Source organism: Anopheles cruzii, chromosome 2 (genome assembly GCF_943734635.1).
Source record: "Anopheles cruzii chromosome 2, idAnoCruzAS_RS32_06, whole genome shotgun sequence".
NCBI classification, from domain to species: domain Eukaryota; kingdom Metazoa; phylum Arthropoda; class Insecta; order Diptera; family Culicidae; genus Anopheles; species Anopheles cruzii.
In genome coordinates this window covers 6,587,706-6,606,468 of record NC_069144.1, presented here as the reverse complement: position 1 = coordinate 6,606,468, position 18,763 = coordinate 6,587,706, and the positions used below count along the sequence as shown (strand labels likewise).

At 50.0% G+C, this 18,763-nt stretch overlaps 6 protein-coding genes across 7 annotated transcripts; 4 read left to right on the top strand and 2 right to left on the bottom strand.

The window, feature by feature from the left end:
• The first annotated feature begins 1,342 nt into the window (after positions 1-1,342).
• LOC128268325 (uncharacterized) lies at positions 1,343-3,241 on the top strand. Its single transcript, XM_053005383.1, has 4 exons — positions 1,343-1,407; positions 1,888-2,041; positions 2,830-2,966; positions 3,055-3,241. Exons 1-4 carry the CDS (start codon positions 1,397-1,399, stop codon positions 3,239-3,241), a joined length of 489 nt encoding a protein of 162 aa, XP_052861343.1. The 5' UTR covers positions 1,343-1,396.
• Positions 3,242-4,641: 1,400 nt separating this feature from the next.
• LOC128278341 (grpE protein homolog, mitochondrial) lies at positions 4,642-5,797 on the top strand. The gene is made up of 3 exons (XM_053017054.1): positions 4,642-4,818; positions 4,939-5,155; positions 5,219-5,797. Exons 1-3 carry the CDS (start codon positions 4,733-4,735, stop codon positions 5,642-5,644), a joined length of 729 nt encoding a protein of 242 aa, XP_052873014.1. The 5' UTR covers positions 4,642-4,732; the 3' UTR covers positions 5,645-5,797.
• An 81-nt stretch (positions 5,798-5,878) lies between these two features.
• LOC128276379 (putative pre-mRNA-splicing factor ATP-dependent RNA helicase PRP1) lies at positions 5,879-8,846 on the bottom strand. Of its 2 annotated transcripts, XM_053014852.1 has the most exons (8): positions 8,761-8,810; positions 8,597-8,612; positions 7,291-8,557; positions 6,957-7,220; positions 6,770-6,892; positions 6,500-6,690; positions 6,265-6,427; positions 5,879-6,196 (listed from the first exon to the last, which is right to left on the bottom strand). In XM_053014852.1, exons 1-8 carry the CDS (start codon positions 8,808-8,810, stop codon positions 6,069-6,071), a joined length of 2,202 nt encoding a protein of 733 aa, XP_052870812.1. In that variant the 3' UTR covers positions 5,879-6,068. The 2 variants fall into 2 exon arrangements, with proteins under 2 accessions (XP_052870812.1, XP_052870806.1); XM_053014846.1 differs by having other exon boundaries at positions 7,291-8,612; positions 8,761-8,846.
• A 456-nt stretch (positions 8,847-9,302) lies between these two features.
• LOC128277551 (39S ribosomal protein L14, mitochondrial) lies at positions 9,303-9,823 on the top strand. The gene has a single exon (XM_053016027.1). The coding sequence runs from the start codon at positions 9,350-9,352 to the stop codon at positions 9,803-9,805; it is 456 nt and encodes a 151-aa protein (XP_052871987.1). The 5' UTR covers positions 9,303-9,349; the 3' UTR covers positions 9,806-9,823.
• On the bottom strand, positions 9,774-12,045 carry LOC128277550 (probable ATP-dependent RNA helicase DDX56). Its single transcript, XM_053016024.1, has 6 exons — positions 11,933-12,045; positions 11,120-11,868; positions 10,801-10,900; positions 10,386-10,729; positions 10,182-10,323; positions 9,774-10,118 (listed from the first exon to the last, which is right to left on the bottom strand). The coding sequence occupies exons 1-6, from the start codon at positions 11,993-11,995 to the stop codon at positions 9,849-9,851; spliced, it is 1,668 nt and encodes a 555-aa protein (XP_052871984.1). The 5' UTR covers positions 11,996-12,045; the 3' UTR covers positions 9,774-9,848.
• A 578-nt stretch (positions 12,046-12,623) lies between these two features.
• On the top strand, positions 12,624-17,519 carry LOC128277386 (1-phosphatidylinositol 4,5-bisphosphate phosphodiesterase gamma-1). Its single transcript, XM_053015835.1, has 9 exons — positions 12,624-12,788; positions 12,862-13,063; positions 13,121-13,644; positions 13,733-14,445; positions 14,513-14,900; positions 14,965-15,146; positions 15,213-15,396; positions 15,462-16,530; positions 16,611-17,519. Exons 1-9 carry the CDS (start codon positions 12,624-12,626, stop codon positions 16,868-16,870), a joined length of 3,687 nt encoding a protein of 1,228 aa, XP_052871795.1. The 3' UTR covers positions 16,871-17,519.
• Positions 17,520-18,763: the final 1,244 nt, after the last annotated feature.

Here is an 18,763-nt window from a genome sequence, read left to right as displayed (position 1 = left end):
GGTCATCAATTACATCATCCTTTTTGGTAACGCGAAGTACGAAGGCGCGTGGATCCCTATGGTAGCTCCCGAAGTTACTTGGTCATGGTCCCGCACGAAACCTTCGAAAACCGGCCACTTTACCAACCGAGACACCGAGACTTTAGGTGCACGTTTCACGACACGGCACATGATAAACCCTTCCTGAGGATGATAAAGTGTCCAATCCATCGCTGGTCCTATCTTCCACCCGGTTTAAAGTTTCAACAATTGCTTCCTTAGGTGTCTCTGGACCCGGTTATGCAACACGGGCCCAAAAGCCAACGATGGTTCCGTCGGGATCTGATCAGACATACTTTCGGAGGAGGAGAAAGTGCCGTCGGTTCACCAATTTTTAACGTACTTCGCTGTGTTAGGCTTTGTTGTTTGTAGGCCACTTGCGAGATGTGCCGGTGGAATGTAGGAGAAAATGTCAACTAACGTGCCGCTCGATGTTGGTGTAGGCAGATGAAACATAAACCCGTTTGTGAGGGCCTCGGGAGCAGGTTGGGGGCATCTTCATACGTGCATCTCGTGCAGGCTCGTGGCTCGTTAGCGTGAGCTTGAAATTGAATGTTTAATCCGTAAATTGGCAACCTGTCCGGGACCTGCCTCAACGACGACTGGAACCACGTGTCAAACGGGGCAACGACGATGCTGTTCGTCAGGAGTTCCTTCGCCAAATGCACCCGGAAGAGCCCGGTGCCGAACCCGGTTTCGAGTTAACCAGCACCCGTGCGGTTGACCGGTGCGGCCGCGCAATTGAAACGTAATCCATCGCGCGGCACGCAACTCGTACTGCGCCCCTCTAAGGTGGCTCCAAGAAGGTGCGTAGAGTCGGACCGATTTCGTCGTCTGCCGTGCTGTGGCCAGCAACCCCATCTCCGGTCAACCGGTTGGCTGAAGAATCCCAAATAGTGGGACCCGGCCACGACGACTCTCTTGGCACTTGTGGGGATGCCGATTGCGCGCGCCCACTTTCGTTTTCGGCCGCCGGCTCGGCCACAGCGCGGACTCGCTCGTGGTGTGCGCAATCGACGAAAGCGTTTAAGTCCACTGTGGAGCACTTCGGGTACTTCGGGCCGAAAGTACGCCAAACTGGTGGCCCAGTCGCGTAATCCTGGCCCAGCTGATTGGAGCATTTGCGCCGCCGCAGCAGCACGCGATCGAAAAGTCTGGACCGATCGTGCGTGAAGTCCGGAAGCTGGAAGTCGTCACTGACCGAGCTGCGGAACATTTCCGATTGAGATCGAGATCAATTGAACGAACGATCATAGTGATTGAACGAACTGTTACGCAACGGCAAAACTCAATAGTGATAAAACATTAGCGACGGAACAAGTGCCCAACAACGTGATTGGTGATTGGTTAGTGCAAAATGGGATTAAGGTAGGACACAAGGAGCTGATAGCATTATCAATCTGATAGAGACTGTGTGTTGGTGATTGAGTAAATAATTTTAATCTGTTGAACCGATTGGTAAAAGTTGATGTGAAAGTTGTCAAAACGGGGTTGGTGGCTGTATTTGGCCGTGTTGTGAATTATTGTTTGAGTGATGTGACAACCACAATTTGTTGCGTAATGAATCCATAAGCAGCGACTTGTGAATTATTTGTTAGATGCAACCACATAGAGTGTAAATTGTTGCCTTGCGTAAGGCGAAAGTAATTAATCATTCCACCCCAAAAAGGCTCATAATTAATATTGACAACTTTTCACAACAAGGCACCCAACATTATTGTGGGATGTGGGGATGCTGGAATAGAACACACAAAACTAAAGGCCCCGGTGGCACGCGTGCATTAAAAGATTACAATTTCGGGAGAGTGTCGCTGGAGTAATGGAGCCCCATTCGATACGTTGTTGCAGATTCCTGGTTCTTGCCATCGTCACTTTGGGATCTCTCTACACGTTACACCTTCTGGCGCAGGACTTTATGAAGCTGTCCAAGCCGCTGTTCATGGCGTCGGGGAAGCGGGATCTCGGGCCATCATTATCCTACAATCGGACGGCAACGCTAATGGTAAGAAGCAGTGGGCAAAAATTAACCGACGGCCGTCGCGGCAAAGTGCACACCGAATGTTTCGTTAGGTTGGGAGGATGGATGGGAAAGAAAGTGTGTGTGGTTCTCATTCAAACCAACGGGTTGGAGACCGCGTTCTCGTGGGACTGGCGAATGGAAAACCACTTGATTCTTTTCCATTACCATTGGGAATGGAAAAGAGCATCTTTCGCTAACACGGCCACCGGCGAGAGTACACATTCCATCAGCCTATGGCAGGGTCCTTTCAGAAAGGCTGGGAGAAAGACACGGTCCACGCCATGAGATAGCTAGAGTGTACGAGTTGAAACTGTGATTATATGGACTACTTGTCCAGTTAATGCACGAACATTTCGCCATCCATTTGTAGTTCTCGGGAAAAACAGAATGGCCCGGCAGAAGCTTGCGTAACCGCCATTAGTTTATTATTTCCCTTTACACAGAACGGAACCACACACACGGTAAAAGGACACCTAGCAATGGATAGGCACTATGTTTCTGTTCCGTTCTCGCACTCGGCCCGGAATAAGTTTCCGCCATGCGCCCGAGTGCCGAGACTGCGGCAGAAAATAGGAGGAGCGATGGCCGGATTTTCCTTTGCCCGTGTGCAGGGTTTTCCATTACATAGGGAGTCCTTTTTTTCTTGGTCTCGAAGCCACACCAGCGGCGGACTGGAGATTGTAAATCATACATTCACAATACTCTTTACACTGAATTATATCATCGATTGATCCACAAACTAACGAAAGCGTTATCTTGCCATGCTGCAGGATTTCGAGGCGAAAATTAACTGGAACCAAATTCTACGGGCCGATCCGTGGAAGTGTGCCCTTTCGCTCGTATGTCAGCTGGCCGCCGGTGCCGAGCCACGAAATGGTCAAGCGAAAATAATTTATGAATTTATTGCGTAAGTTTTGGGGCACATCACTTGGCACATGCCGGATGCCGGAACAGAAATTAGCGGATCGATAAGGGTTAATGATTTCTCTTCGCAGATTTAGTGTGGAAAACAGCAAAACGGTCCCGAAACCGCTGCAAGAAGCGTTCGAAAGTGGCCTCCGCTACAACGAAAATCTTTCGGCGGCAAACAACCACGAAAAGTGCTACAACCGGTACCCATTGTGCCTTTACTCGGCCAAAACGATGCTGAGGCTGATGACTTTGTTTGCAGCGCAGCGATGAGAAGTAAGAGAACGTGTCATTTAGAAACTACTTTGTGTACGAAAGTCAAAAGTCATACTTTTAGAATAAATAGCAAATAAAGTAATGTTAAATAATTAGTTCGTTTATTTTTTCAATGACCGTTGAGTTTCCAAATAATTTCCCCATCAATGCGAAACTCCAAACTTGCTCCATCGGCACCAGGTAAGTCTCAGCTGGAAGGTAGATTGAGAAATGATCCTTCTCCGTCCGAGATTTCGTATGTGAGGATCCGACCTTTGTGGTGCATTAACCGGGGGTAAATATTTTGACATACTTCAGCAAGAAGCTATTGTTTCTCGGAGACAACCTTTTGTGCTCTTGCTGACCTTCAGCAGTGATGAATCGCTTCCAAGACACACCAGATCCCCGCGACGGATGGATATCAAATTTCATGCCAAAATTGTAAAGAAAGGAAAAAGGATTCGCACAAGAAGAGTACAAATATGTTTTATTTTTTGTTTTATTTAAAAGAAGATTGGAAGGAAGAAGTGATGCTGTTTGCCTACCGAACTAAATGCTCTAACAGTTATTCTGAAAACAGAGCATTACCTACAATAGTTTCAGCGAAAAGTGCAGTTCAAACCGACGGAATCATTTTCTTCATCCAATGTATGAGCCATCATTCAATTTATGAGTCTGTTCTGCTAGAATGCGACGAAAGCATTACACAACTTTCGATCCTCCTCGATACAGTGTTTTTTTAAATCACTTCTTAAATACGATGTTACTTTCAAGTGGCTTGCTACCGACATATTCTAGGTGAGCAAATAGATTTTAGTTTGGTCGATTAAGTTCATGAAATAACATCCATATTAATTTATTGTTGCATCTGTTGCATCTGATCTGCTACGTGCGGGCGGTAATTAAGTTAATTTAAAACTGAATATTTGAAAAGAAATAAAGGAGACACTTTCCCGACAAAAGACAAAGTGCGCCTAAGAAAAATGAGGTTTTACAACCGAAAAGGTATCAGGGAAGCATAAGTCGAAGGAGCGCAGCGAAATATGTACAAGTGAACAAAAGGCAACGTTGCATGCTATTTTGCAGCTTGTGTACAACATTGCATATTATATTGTGTACCATTCCTCATAGTGAATAGCTTGTGTGCAATTTTCTGTGTAACATTGCATAGTATTGCACGCAATTTTGTATAGGTCATGTTTTGCATGCAACAATAAATTCAATGATCGTTTTCGATATCTGTTTTGTCAAACAATATTTCCCTTTTATTTTTAACCAATTAATACATTAAGTGTTTTCCTAGTCTTACGCACTTTTTGTGGGATACAACCCTGGATTCCGTTTAGCGCTGCTTGTAATAACCTTAGTATCGGAGCTGTCATTGGCACAACGAGAAGAGAAGAGAAGAAGAAGAACGCGCAGCGGAGAAGTTCGATTTCGATTGTTGTGCACCATCAGATTCGGTGCATCGGTGCATTTTTCGTGTTCTGTTCCTAATTCCGATCCATCATGCATCGCACGAAAGCCGCACTCAGCTTGCTGGTGCGTGTGGACCGTTTACGGTTCTCCACCGGAAGCTACACATCGATCGTAAGGTAAGAGGCATCACCATCACCCGGCAACCCGCGTGGAGGGTGATGTAACTTGAGTGCCGCACAACAACATCCTCGGCGCAGTGGATCCTAATCTGCCCCCGTTTTTCTCCCCCAAAACAGAATGCAATCGACGTTACTCCCAGGACAAACACACATCCGGCCAATCCTGTTCTCGAAGGCAAACACAGTAAACACACGCACAAAACGGGAGTTTAGTACCGAAAAGGACACGGCACGTGTCGAGGAACCGAGCGAGGGCGAAAAGAAGCTGACCCTGGAGTTGGAAGAATTGCGCAAAGAGACGACAGAGCTGAAGGAGCAAGTCAAAACCTTGGATGTACGTACGGGGAAAGCTAAGGATTGAAACCATCATTCACCATAATGTTCTGGCCACTTGCAGGATAAGTACAAACGAGCGCTAGCCGAGAGTGAAAACATCCGCCGGCGGTTAACGAAACAGATCGAAGATGCCAAACAGTTCGGCATCCAAGGTTTCTGCAAGGATCTGCTGGAGGTGGCCGACATTTTGGGCCACGCGACCGAAGCCGTGCCGAAGGAGGAGGTCTCTGAGCGCAATCCACATCTAAAAAATCTCTTCGAGGGCCTCACAATGACCCGGGCACAGCTTAACAGCGTGTTCCGGCGGCACGGACTGGAGGCGGTTAATCCGATGAATGAAAAGTTTAACCCGAACCTGCACGAAGCCCTGTTCCAGCAGGAGGTGGAAAACGTCGAACCGAACACGGTGGTGGTCGTGAGCAAGATTGGCTACAAGCTGCACGATCGCTGCATACGTCCCGCACTGGTCGGGGTCACGAAGGGATAACTAGCGAAGGGGGATGCTGAAATGGCACTCTGAAATATTCCTGACCTTGTTAATATTATTAGGATGCGGTGGGGCTCCCCTGAGGGAAGTTTGGGTAGCGCAGCATATTCCATAATAAATGAAACGCTACATTGTGTTCTGTGAATGGACAACAGAAAAAACTGCTCATTGCCGTACCAAACGATGTTGATAGACCGCGCGCGCACGAGGAACGGAAGTAGTGTGTACAATCTTTATTGCGCTATATGTTTCGATTCTCGCCATCCGCCGGCGTCCTCAATTCGGTAGGTGCAGTTGAATGACGAAGGAAAAAGTTCGGCCCCCCGCGTGCGTTATAGTACAGAAGAAGAAATAATATGTCCACTTAAACCGGATTCACACCGTCGCGGAAGCAGAACTACGCAAAAAAGTCACACGAAGCGTCTTAAAAACCTTGCTGGAACTGTTTCGAGTCCAGTCGCGACATTATCAGCTCCAACTGCCGCTTGGCCTCACACAGCGGGAAATTGTTCATATCGTAGTACTGCGGTGCTATCTGAAGCAACCATTCGGCTGAAAGTGGAAAAAGAGGGGTAAATAATTTTTACTCCCTTTCTGGTGACTCTCCAGGATATGCTTACGCTTCACGTCCGTCACGGTACGGATGTAGTTCTTCGTCGTCAGCACAAACTCGTTGTAGATGACCCACTCCGGTTTGTGGTCGAGGCAAGTGGACGGATGCAGCTGTACCACTTGGTTGTCCTTTATCGTTTGATAGTGCTTGGTGCGCTCCAGGTGTGCAACCTTATTGAGGTAGACGATAAATGAGCAAGGTTAGTATATAATGGTACTAGAACGGAAAAGAATTGCTCCAACCTGCATGAAAAAGCCCTGCACCAGAGCTTTGCGAATGTTAAAATAGTACTCCCGGGAGGTAAACTCGGTGCTGGTGCGCTGCAGCTGGAAGCGATCCATGATGCGGGCCAACTGCTGCCGCACGTTGTCGGCCGACTTTAGCGAACGATAGTTGATGAAGTTATCGTAGCACCAGCTTTGATCCTCATTGTCTACCGGCAAAACGGGAAAAATAGTTAAATCAACGGCTTTTTAAAACGTCATTTCACGTAGCAACCAACCGATGCTTACTTTGTTTAAAAGCATGATACACATTCAACAGCGTAAGATGGTCACCGTCAACGTGCGCGAAGCGCATCTTTGCGTCGTCGGCAGCTTTTTTCATTTCATTCGGCCGCACAAAGCACTGGGGAACTGTGGAACGAAGGGACATTTAGCGTACACGACCATTAAATGGATTAGAGCGTGGGGCACTTACCCGAAAGCATCGCGGTGATGGAAAGGATCTCATTGGAGCAGTTGTGCTGGCAGCTGGCGATCAACATTTTGGCCAGCTGAGGATCGAGCGGAAACTCGGCCATCACCGCACCGAGATCGGTCAGGTTGCCATCGTCGTCGAGCGCCGCCAGATAGTTCAGTAGCTCGAGCGCTCGCATCAGCGTTTCCGGTGCCGGTGGATCCATAAAATCGAAATGCACCAAATCGTCGATGCCGAGTTTTTTCAGCTGCAGCACCACCGTTCCTATCAAAAGAGAAAACGAAAGTGTAAATCGTCGCTTTGGTCAATCCCCTCCCCGCACCGCGGTTATTACCCAGATTGGAGCGTAAAATTTCCGGATACGTATTGTCCTGCATTTCCGTTTTGTAAGCCTTCTCCGTGTAGAGCCGGAAGCACTTGCCGGGACGCGTACGGCCAGCACGACCCGCCCGCTGCTGGGCCGACGCTTTGCTGATCGGCGAAACGAGCAAACTCTCGACACGGATACGGGGATTGTATACTTTCTGTTTGCTGAACCCGGGATCGATCACGAACACGACCCCGTCGATCGTGAGCGACGTTTCGGCAATGTTGGTCGAGATGACCACCTTGCGCCCGATCGCACCGTTGGCCCGCTTCGGTGGAGCGGTTTCGAAAATCTTTTGCTGCATGTGCGGCGGCAGGGTCGAGTAGAGCGGTATGCACTTCAGTTCGCCCACGTCCGGCCCGAGATTGTCGATCTCGCGCTTTACGCGCTTGCACGCTTCCTCGATCTCTTCCTGGCCCGTGAGAAACATCAGAATGTCCCCCTCGATCTCTTCGCACATGTGTATCTGAATCACCGTTCGGATGGCAGCCTCCAGATAGTCGCGTTCCGGTTCGGGCGTGTAGAAGATCTCGACCGGGTGCGTCCGGCCCGGAACGTTCATTAGTGGGGCGTTGTCAAAGTACTGCTGGAACTTGCCGGCATCGAGGGTGGCCGACATGACGACCAGCTTCAGATCCTTGCGTTGCCGGATCACCTCCTTCAGCACACCCATCAGCAGATCGGTGGCCAACGTACGTTCGTGTGCCTCGTCGAGCAGAATCACCTGGTAGGCCTCTAGCATCGGATCGCTCATACCTTCCCGCAGCAACATACCGTCTGTCATGTACTTTAGCAGCGTTCGGGGTGACGAACAATCCTCGAAACGGATACTGTAGCCCACTTCCTGGCCCAGCATCACGTCCATCTCCTCCGAGACTCGCTGCGCCACGGACATGGCAGCCACTCGGCGGGGCTGCGTACACGCGACACCTTTCGAGCTCGACTTGAGCGCAAACTCGACGCACCACTGAGGTATTTGAGTTGTTTTGCCGGAACCGGTTTCACCGACCAGCACGATGCACTGGTGCTCGGACAGGAGCCGCATAAAGTCCGTCTTGTACTCGAACACCGGCAGCGTGATACGCTTTTTGTACAGATTGTAGTAGTTCTGTGTGTAGGGAATTCCGTTGAGCGGATTTTTGCCACCCGCTTCGGCTCCACCGCCGCCGGCCGCCCCTTTCGTAAGCGCGCTCGAACCCGATGTTCCGTACGATGTTCCCCCGCCAGAGTCTAGCTTCGAAGAGCTGGCGGAGGAACCGGCTGCCGCTTCGGCAGCTGCCTTCTCCTCCCTGTGGAGCAAAACGATCCGGTGTTAGTCGTCGTTGGCTATTTGACCGTATTGAAACAGCCTTCTCGTGAGTTCGTTGACGCCATGAGGAAGCACACCCCCCATTGCGAACATACACACACGCACACTGGCCACAATGCGGTGCTTACCTGCGCTTTTTGATGAACGGATCCATCACCTCGATCCGGCGTTTCGACATCGTACCGCGTGTGTTTGGCGCACGACCCAAATTCGATTACACACTCCGCTCCGAGAACGGCCTGTAATTTCCCTCTGTGCCTGAGTCTTTCCTACGCGAAACGCGTTCGCTGGGAAATCGCACGATGAAACTCGCGGAGAATCCACAGGCAAGGTGGGTCTTCTTCTTGCACTAGCGTTTTGTTGCTTCGCAAACTTAAAAATGGCGTTCACAGCTGTCAAAACGCCGTCTCCCAAGGTTGCTAGCGAAGTGCTGTACAGTGCTGTGCGGAAAAGGTAAACATTACAAAACTTAGTCTCAAAAACACAGAGCACGGTACTTGGGGCGGTAAAATTTACTATGACTGAGATACTTTTAACAGATTGCGGAACGTTTTACGGCAGTGCAGTGAGCATGGGATAATTACCCCATCTTGCCAGGACCACTGTTTGCTTGTACAAATCTTGTGCTCCAATGTGCTCATGTCAATCGAGGCAAACATTGCAGCGTACCGGTTACGCAAAGATCTTCCAGATCCTCCGCTCGGCAAGTAATCGAAAATGCTCACAAACGGCCTTCTTCAGCTACTTTCGATTCGTGCCGTCTCCCGGACAATACACACGACGCCGGCATGCAGTGAGATTCGCAAGCTGGCGCGACTACGGGTCGTGGACAACAGTGATATCGGAAAACGGGCGATGGCAGAAGGGCGGCCACCAAAATGTATACACGTCTACAACAAACGGCACGTTGGCCTGATCGGTGATAAGGTGCTGGTGGCCATCAAGGGCCAGAAGAAAAAGGGCATCCTGGTTGGGCTGCGCCAGTTCCAGAAGCCGAAAGTGCCCAAGTTTGACAGCAACAATCTGGTGCTGATCGACGATAACGGAACACCGCTCGGGACGCGCATCCACGTGCCAATACCGACCATGCTGCGAACGATTCTGCGGGAAAAAACACAAGCGAAAGGCGCAGACTACACAAAGCTGCTCGCGATAGCAAGCAGATTTATTTAATAAACCAAAATGATAGTAACATTATGTTGGTGCGCTTTGATGTTTACACTCTCCGCTTCTTCCCGTAGTCCATCCCGTCCATCAGCAACGGATTGTCCACTTTCGAGGCTCGTTTCCGTTGGAATCGGGCGGTTCGCCAATCGGTAGATGATTTCTTGTTGCGCCGCGTATTGGTGAACGCCACGATTGATCGTAGCGACGGTGGAACAAGATAATCCGGCACGTCCCCCAGGTGTTCTTGGACGCGCACTGTGTGCAGGGAACGATCGTGTCGCAGCGTTTGCAGGTCCCGTGGATTTTCCTCAAAGAAAGACTAAACACAACGGAGAGCGTAATCAGTAATTTCCTTAAGTTCCTTGCCAATCAGCGACTTTACCTTCAACTTTTCCGAGTTAAACATTTCTGCCTTCAGCTCTTTGATGCGGGCCTCTCGGATCGAAAACTTTGTGATGGCTCTCCAGGCATCCTTTGCACGGTACCTGAACGCTTCTACCTCGTTGAAGTTGAACTGGAAATCCCTACCAAGAACCAATTACCCACATTAGTACGGAGAACCGTTTTTTCGCCAAATGAAGCTTACTTCATCGTGAATCCTTCGTCGGCCGCCAGTCCTTGCAGGAATTCTTCTACCTCTCGTTTGCGCTCGACCTCATCGTTGGCCACCAAAGACAGCACGCTGCCATTATTCTTACCACGCGCCGTACGTCCTGCCCGATGGATGTACGAGTTGATGTCGCTCGGAAAGTCAAAGTTTATCACGCACGACACGCACTGGAAGTCGATACCACGCGAAACGCTCGATTCCGCTTCGGAGCTCTGTTGCAGAAGCTTTTTGGTGGACACTTTTTTCGCTTTTTTCTTGCTTACCCGCTCCGGATTGTCCGTCATCAGCTCGTCGGAGGCAATGATCGTGTCGTAGACGCCCTGTGCGAAAGATACAATTTGTTGGCGTACAGAAGGAAGGCGTGGAAGATTTGGCGCGCCGCTGATTATACCTGATTGAACTGACTGACTGCATGGCAGCGGATTTTGATCGGTAGCTCGGAATTCAGGATGCACGAGCGAATGTTGAACTGTTCCAAAAATAGTTTCAATCTGGAACACAAACAGAAAGTAACTAATTAGTCCAGACTATGGACAGTTAAAGACATGAATAGGAAGTTAAAGTAGAATTCAGAGAGAAGATTAGTCCAAGTGTCACACGATAGCCAATAAAGGACGCTCCGAAGTTCGTCGATCAATGCCACCTCCATAACGGTCCATAAGACGTTCATCATAAAGGGGTACTAAATGTTAAAAGAAAACAGAACTTACCTGTAGCACCGCTCGACAGATTTAACGAAGATGATGCACTTGCCCTGAATTAGCTTCAGTTTAAGGAGCGTGTACAGAACCACTGCCTTGTCGACTTCTTCCACTTCGACCTGATAGTGCGTCAACTGGCTCCCGATCACCAGATCCGGTTCTTCCAACTTCAGCACGACCGGATTGTGAAGAATCAACTTCTTGAGTGACTCCACATCTTGCTCCAGTGTGGCCGAACACAGCACCGACTGATGCACTGGTGGAAAATGTTTCAATACTTCCTGAAGATCTTTCTCGAATCCGAAGGAGAACATAAGATCGGCCTCGTCGATCGTAACACAGCGCAGGCTTTCACGAACGTTTAGCGTTCCGTCGGTCAGCACGGTGCGTAGTTTTGCCGGTGTTGAAACTATAATATCGGGTCGTTCGGCCAGCAAGTGCCGGTGTGTGGCACGATCTTCTTTCGACGAAAGATCGACCACGCGTACCAAGGCGCCACACGAGGATGTTAGCTCACTGAAAACTTTGCTGATCTGATGGCACAGATCCTGGCTCGGTGCCATCACGAGTACCGACGTCTCACGGAGGGCCGATTCACCCTTACGGCTAAGGATACTCTGTATGATGGGGATGGCAAAAGCGGCCGTCTTTCCGGAGCCGGTGCGTGCACGAATCAACACATCCTTGCCCTCCAGCAGGAACGGTATGGCCTTCTCCTGCACGAGTGTCGGAGATATCCATCCCAAGCGAGCGATATCCTGGGGGTTTCACACAAGAGATTGAGGCCGCTATTTAGAAGCCGTGCGTTCGGGGCGTACTAACCTTCAGCAAACGATCGTCCAACTCTAGCTCGTGGAAGTTTAGCTCCTGCTCCGGGTTGTCCATGTTTGCCCGCGGTCTTTTTACGCCTTTGCCTGCGTGTTGACTCGCAAACAGCGTGCTTCTATTTTGACAGCTCCGAGGCATCACTCACTAGGCACACAGATATCAAGGTGCTTATAGGAACGGTTAACCTTCAGAGCAAAACACAAAATAACGATTGTATGAAAAATGTTCTCCTAGGTCGGCCACAGGTCTACGGATTAGCGCGTTGTCGCAGCTCTAAGCACCGTAATCTTTATCAATCCGGCATTATCACCGGTTTTCCGTTCGCTACCTTCCAGAATTCCGCACGTAAACATTGCGCTGCCCTCTCGTTCCATTTCACTCGCCCTCTGTCTCTGTCGCTCGTTTATTATCGCTTTGACATTTCACATCCGACCGACGGATCCGCTGATCGTCGTTCCTCCTTTCCCTGCGCGAGATTAGTGAGCAACTTTCCTTTTTTTATTGTCTACATGTTGCCTTCTTGGTTGGGCGGAAATAATGTGTCCCAAGATAGCAGTTCCGCTCAGTGACCACAGTGCCTGCCCACGTTGAGCATCGTTAATCTGGTACGGATTTACCAGCGGGATTATTGGCTCGCGTTCTCACGTCTTCCCACGCACGCTAGTTCGTTCGTGAATTCCGCACAATGAGCTTCAGCACTGGTAGCACTGCTGGCAGCAACTGCCTGGCAGCACTCGGCGAGATGGAGCAAATAATCTGCCAGCTGGAACGCGGAACCCTGATACAGAAGTTTTATCCCCGGAAGCGGCCGGAAAAGAAAACGCTTATGCTACGCCGGGAAACGCGCCAGGTTAGTCCTTCGCGCGGAGGTGATCCTCCGCGGGGATCGAGACTCAAGCATGGTTTATTTTGTTCCGTTCCAGATCATATGGTCGCCGGTGCAGACCAACGGGCGCAGCAGCTACGAGGGTTCGCTGGAGCTGCGCGAGGTGAAGGAGGTTCGGCCAGGCAAGAAGTCGAAAGATTTCGAAAAATGGCCCGAAGAGGCAAAGAAAAGCGAACCGCGCAAGTGTTTCGTGGTGCTACACGGGAATGACTTTAAATTGCGCACCGTTTCGATTGTTGGTACGTCTGGGAGCCATTTCTCCTGCGTCTTCTAATGTTTCGTCTCTCCTTTTGTAGCATTCTCCGAGAAAGAGGCTGATATGTGGTTGAAGGGGCTCAAGTATCTCATCAGCGATACCGTAACGGCCCCGTACTGGCTACAGATCGAGCGCTGGCTGCGGCGGGAGTTCTATCTGATGGAAACCAATGGCACGGCCAGCGTGAAGGACATTCGGTCGTTTCTGCCGAAGATAAATTGCAAAATTTCCACCGCCAAGCTGAACGATGTATTCCACGAGGTGGACACGAGGCGACGGAACGAGCTCGGGTTCGATGACTTTACGCGGCTCTACCAACGGTTGATCCTACCGCCGGCCACCCTGCCCGAGTACTTTGACGGCGTGCGGCTGGCTTCGTATACCCAGGACGGCCAAACGGTGACACTGCAAGAGTTTCGCAAATTTCTAACCAAAGAACAGGACGAACAAGAGGGTGACGCTCCGGACGGTGGTGGTAGCGAGGAGGTGGTAGCCAAATTTATCAGCGACTACATCCAAGACCCGGCACGTGACGTTCGTGAACCTTATCTGCGACTGCACGAGGTAGGGTGGGGTTCGGCGAAAGCAGCCGCACCATCTGTTACGGCGGCGGCACACTAGAGTGATGATATGGCGCTTTTTTGTTTTGCAGTTTATCGATTTTCTATTCTCACGGCAAAACGAAATTTGGAACAGACGGTGCGATACCGTGTATCAGGACATGACGCGGCCCCTCTCGCACTACTGGATATCGTCGTCGCACAACACCTACCTGACGGGCGATCAATTTTCTAGCGAATCGTCGGTGGAAGCGTACGCCCGGGCACTGCGTATGGGCTGCCGGTGCATCGAGCTGGACTGCTGGGATGGCCCGGACAATATGCCGCTGATCTTTCACGGGCACACGTTTACGACGCGCATCAAGTTTCTGGACGTGATTCGTACGATCAAGGAGCACGCCTTTGTTACGTCGGACTATCCGCTCATTCTGTCGATCGAGCAAAACTGTTCGCTCACGCAGCAGCGCCGCATGGCGCAAGCGATGTGCGAAGTGTTTGGTGAGCTGCTGCTGACGCAACCGATCGATAAAGCCGAAACGCAGCTCCCGTCGCCCCAGCAGCTGAAGCGCAAGATCATTCTAAAACACAAAAAGCTTCCCGAGAACGGAATGGTGGTGGTCGATGAGGGCGGAAAAGAGTCAGCCATTCTGATGCAACGTGGCGGTGGCACCGACGACGGTGAACTCGATATCCGGAACACGGTCAAGAACGGTATCCTGTACCTAGAGGATCCGGTCGACAAGGGATGGAACGCACACTTTTTTGTGCTGACACAACACAAACTGTTCTACACCGACAGTCAGCGGTATGTGCGGGTCGGGTCGAACCGGAATTGGCCATTTTGATGGTGAACGGGTGTGTTTTTCTTTTAGAAGTGATCGTGACAACGACGGACGGGACGAGGAACGTGAAGAGAATGATTTCGGAAGCCGCACCCGCGACGGTACGGTCGTGTCGAACGATGAGCTGCATTTCGGTGAAAACTGGTTCCACGGCAAGCTGAGCGGTGGCCGGGAGGAGGCGGAAAAACTGTTGCAGCAATTTTCCCACCTTGGCGATGGGACGTTTCTGGTGCGCGAGAGTGTCACCTTTGTCGGGGACTACTGTTTGTCGTTCTGGCGCCAGGGCAAACCGAACCACTGTCGAATCAAGCTGAAGCAGGACAAGGGCGTCACGAAGTACTACCTGATGGAGAATGTGCTGTTTGACAGTTTGTACAGTCTGATCATGTACTACCGCCAGAATGCACTCCGCAGTGCGGTAGGTGGACCCGGTCATGTACACGAAATGGCCATTTAACCGTTGTCACCTTTTGCTTTTGTAGGAATTCTACATTACACTGAAGGAACCAGTTCCCCAGCCGAACAAGCACGAGACGAAGGAGTGGTACCATCAGTCGACCACCCGGGAACAGTCGGAGATTGTGCTCAATCAGGTCCCGCAGGATGGGGCGTTTTTGGTGCGACCGAGTGAGAAAGGGCCAAAGGCATTCGTAATATCGTTCCGGTAAGAATCCATCCACCTGGTGATTCCTATCATAATCGATTGAGGAGTCTCTGTTCGAAATTGTAGCGCGCACGGAAAGTTTAAACACTGTCGGATACGCGTCGAAGGCCGGCTGTACGAAATGGGAGGCATGGAGTTCGAGAGCTTGGTCGATTTAGTCAATTTCTACATCAAACATCCCCTGTACCGCAAGGTTACACTTACCTATCCGATTCCGCGCGAAATGATCCGACGCATCAACACGATGGACGTAAGTGTGCTGCTCTGTAGCCCGTATTTTAAGCCCGTTTTCTAACGTCACTGTCACGCCATTAGGTGCCGGAAGAGAGCGGCGCATATGGCTACATGGATCCATCGACGGTTACGAGCGAAAACGTTACGGTCAAGGCACTCTACGATTATAAGGCGCAGCGCGACGACGAGCTGTCATTCTGCAAACACGCCATCATTAGCAACGTCACGAAGAAGGGCAGCGACTGGTGGGTCGGGGATTATGGTGGCAAACGGCAGCACTACTTTCCGGCCAACTACGTGCAGGAACTAAGTGCGGCCGACGATGGTACGCTGGTGGATGAAGCGGCCAACGAGCCACTGATGCTCGGTAGTCTGCAGAAAGGTTCGCTCGATGTGCACGGCGCCGTCGTCGAGATGGCGTACAGTAATCACCCGGACATTGCGCGGATTCTGCGCATCCAAAACCCGACGATGCAGAACGTGTTCGAGGTGGGTGTGCAGACGAAGGAGCTGGCGTTCGAGTGGATGAACGCGATCAAGGAAGCGGCCCAGAACGCGAGCGTCCTGGAGAACGAGCGGCGCAAGATGGAGCGCAACTCGCGGGTCGCAAAAGAAATGTCCGATCTCATCATCTACTGCCGGAGTGTCCCGTTCAAGCATCACAGCGCCTCGTGGGTGTTTTACGAGATGTCCAGCTTTCCGGAGACGAAAGCGGAAAAGTATTTTCTACAGCCGGAAACGCGCGGCCTGTTCGTACGGTACCACCGGCACCACCTGAGCAGGGTATACCCGAAGGGGCAACGGTTGGACTCGTCCAACTACCACCCGACGGCCTTGTGGAACTGTGGCTCCCAGATGATCGCCCTCAACTTTCAGACCCCGGACAAACCGATGCAGCTGAATCAGGCCAAATTTCGCGACAACGGCGGCTGCGGTTTTCTGCTCAAGCCGGATTTTATGTTCCGCGACGAGTTCGATCCGTCCGATCCAAACACGCTGGTCGGGGTCGGTGAGGTGATCGTGAACGTGCGCATCATCGGAGGGCGCAATCTGTGTAAAGTGAGCCGCAACATCACGAGTCCGCTGGTGGAAGTGGAAGTACTGGGTGCGTCCTTCGACGGTGGCATGAAGCATCGTACACGGGCCATAGGTAAGTCCTCGTTCGTTAGCAAGCGTACAGCAGGGTTTTCATCTCATTTTTTTTATTGGTCTCCAACTCGGAACTCACAGCGGACAACGGGCTGAATCCCATCTGGAACGAGATCTGCGAGTTTCGCATAGCGAACCCACACTTTGCGATGATACGCTTCGAAGTGCAGGACGAGGACATGTTCGGGGAGCCGATCTTTATCGGCCAGGCCGTCTTCCCGCTCGGCGCCATCCGGACCGGCTACCGGAGTGTACCGTTGCGCAACAAGTACAGCGAGGAGCTCGAGCTGGCTACCCTCCTGGTGCACACCAGCATAAGACCGCCCCAGACGGAGCTCTAGCGAGCGGTGCTGGTGGTGATGGTGGTGCGGTCTTTATCGAATAACGGGACAGTGCAACAGGCTCCCTACTTTTGTGTCTCTCTTTCCCCCGTTTCCCCCAGAATGGTGCGGCGAAGTGTCTAGGAAAAAAACGTTGTTTTTGTTGTTTGTAACCCTACGAAGCAGTATTTATCGAAATTGGACGCAATCGCGGTTTTGAAGCAGATTTTATATGTACAATACGCGCAACGCGTACCCATCTAATGTGCCTCCTACATATTATGTATAGCCTATATACACGTATACATATTTACACGATTTACACAGCACATCGCGTCCCACGGCGGCTGACTTGGGCGGCTGATACGAATTGATTGGTAGGAAAAACTCACGGAAAACACGCACGGGAACGTGAGGTTGCAAAGGATCTTTTCCCGGGGTTTCCCGGGAACACGGGCGCACGCATAGCAATGTCGCACAAAAAGGTTTCCGGGGCTAATGGGTTGAACCACACTTCCATTTTCGCGGTGTAAGGTTTGAGCGTGTTGATCGAGTTTTTTATGAGCCATAACTAGACGGAAAAGCTGGACAATAGGGTGGACTGTATACTTGTGTGTGTTTGTGTGTCAAACAAAAGTGAAAGCAATAAATTATGACCGATTGAAACGCACGGCCCGGATTGTTGTGTCTTAATTCCACAGGTTTTGTGTTAATTTCTTTCATTTTTCCGTTACATTTTCCGGCTTAAGAAAAGGAACACAGAAAGCCGAAGCCCACCACGTTGGCATTTGACAACTATCGGTTATTGTCCATTGGTAGATAATTTATTGTTAAATTAAAGAAACGCTTTCGCTTAAAACTCCATTACAGAATAATTTAGTTTGATTTTTATGCGATTAAAGAATACTTGAATGGCAAATGAAGAGCGCCGAAGAAGCGGTAGCTGAACACACGTCATCCAGATCGCGAAATGCGTTTTTCGGGCTGCTTTGATGACTTTGAAAAGTTTGTGCATATCTGCATGTGCAAAGGAAATTTTGAAAAGAAATTAAACGAAAGGAAAATTCAAATTCTCATATCCTGCCGCCAAGCATTTTAGTTCTATGCGCGGTCTGCTGGCTGCTGATTAGCATTTGTTGCTGCTCGTTTCCCAAAAGCGTTGGAATATTGGCACCCGTTCTATTAAATGTTTTACCATTAAGCGGAGCACCAATTAGTGTGGTATGTTAAGTATATTTCTCGTGTTTTTTGTTTTATTCCTACCCCTGTCTGTAGCCATTTTTGCTGTTGTAGCGTTCGGTGTTCCCGCGTTTTGCTCTTCCATTTCAGCGGGCAGATTTGTTTAAATATAATGAATAATGAGATAGAATAATAAGAAACCGCCGATAAACTTAGTCTTCTCTTTATACAGCTGCTTAACCGAATCTATTCCCTTTCTGCCGCGCAATTACATAGAGCTTTTTGGCACACTAAATCAAACTACATTCCAGTTAGTTGCAATCAACAAGCGCTGGCGCTGGGTCGAAAAGCCTTTTTTACGGGTTTACTTAAACGGAAAAGCGCAATAGAAAATAGCTAAGCCAATACCAAAACCGGCCATAGGACCCAAAGCATTGAGAGAGAATAATCTAACAATAATAAAGAAAAGAGTACACACACAGACACACAAAACGAACACGATTGCACACAAAATCTCGTTTTGATTTGGAATGTTCATTAACGTTGGCATTTTATTGTTTCATTGTTTGTTGAAGAGAATAGAGCGCGCAAAGCGATTATTCATTTCATTCATTTTTGCACTCACTCGACTCTGCGTCTTTTCTGCGTCTCCTTACTTTGACAATATTAGCATTCTTGTGTTTTTTGCTTGGTGGGCTCAACCCTTAACAGGTTCCTTCATTTTTTAGCTCTTTT

Coding starts and splice junctions, on each gene's coding strand:
- LOC128268325 (XM_053005383.1), top strand. Junction 2,042..2,829: donor ATCGGACGGCAACGCTAATG/GTAAGAAGCAGT, acceptor GCCATGCTGCAG/GATTTCGAGGCGAAAATTAA. Junction 2,967..3,054: donor ATAATTTATGAATTTATTGC/GTAAGTTTTGGG, acceptor TTCTCTTCGCAG/ATTTAGTGTGGAAAACAGCA.
- LOC128278341 (XM_053017054.1), top strand. CDS start 4,733: ATGCATCGCACGAAAGCCGCACTCAGCTTGCTGGTGCGTGTGGACCGT. Junction 4,819..4,938: donor AGCTACACATCGATCGTAAG/GTAAGAGGCATC, acceptor CCCCCAAAACAG/AATGCAATCGACGTTACTCC. Junction 5,156..5,218: donor AGCAAGTCAAAACCTTGGAT/GTACGTACGGGG, acceptor GGCCACTTGCAG/GATAAGTACAAACGAGCGCT.
- LOC128276379 (XM_053014846.1), bottom strand. CDS start 8,810: ATGTCGAAACGCCGGATCGAGGTGATGGATCCGTTCATCAAAAAGCGC. Junction 8,613..8,760: donor CCGTTCATCAAAAAGCGCAG/GTAAGCACCGCA, acceptor TTTGCTCCACAG/GGAGGAGAAGGCAGCTGCCG. Junction 7,221..7,290: donor AATTTTACGCTCCAATCTGG/GTAATAACCGCG, acceptor CTCTTTTGATAG/GAACGGTGGTGCTGCAGCTG.
- LOC128277551 (XM_053016027.1), top strand. CDS start 9,350: ATGCTCACAAACGGCCTTCTTCAGCTACTTTCGATTCGTGCCGTCTCC.
- LOC128277550 (XM_053016024.1), bottom strand. CDS start 11,995: ATGGACAACCCGGAGCAGGAGCTAAACTTCCACGAGCTAGAGTTGGAC. Junction 10,901..11,119: donor TCTGTCGAGCGGTGCTACAG/GTAAGTTCTGTT, acceptor TTTGTGTTCCAG/ATTGAAACTATTTTTGGAAC. Junction 10,119..10,181: donor TTAACTCGGAAAAGTTGAAG/GTAAAGTCGCTG, acceptor CGTTGTGTTTAG/TCTTTCTTTGAGGAAAATCC.
- LOC128277386 (XM_053015835.1), top strand. CDS start 12,624: ATGAGCTTCAGCACTGGTAGCACTGCTGGCAGCAACTGCCTGGCAGCA. Junction 13,645..13,732: donor CTTATCTGCGACTGCACGAG/GTAGGGTGGGGT, acceptor TTTGTTTTGCAG/TTTATCGATTTTCTATTCTC. Junction 15,147..15,212: donor GCATTCGTAATATCGTTCCG/GTAAGAATCCAT, acceptor TCGAAATTGTAG/CGCGCACGGAAAGTTTAAAC.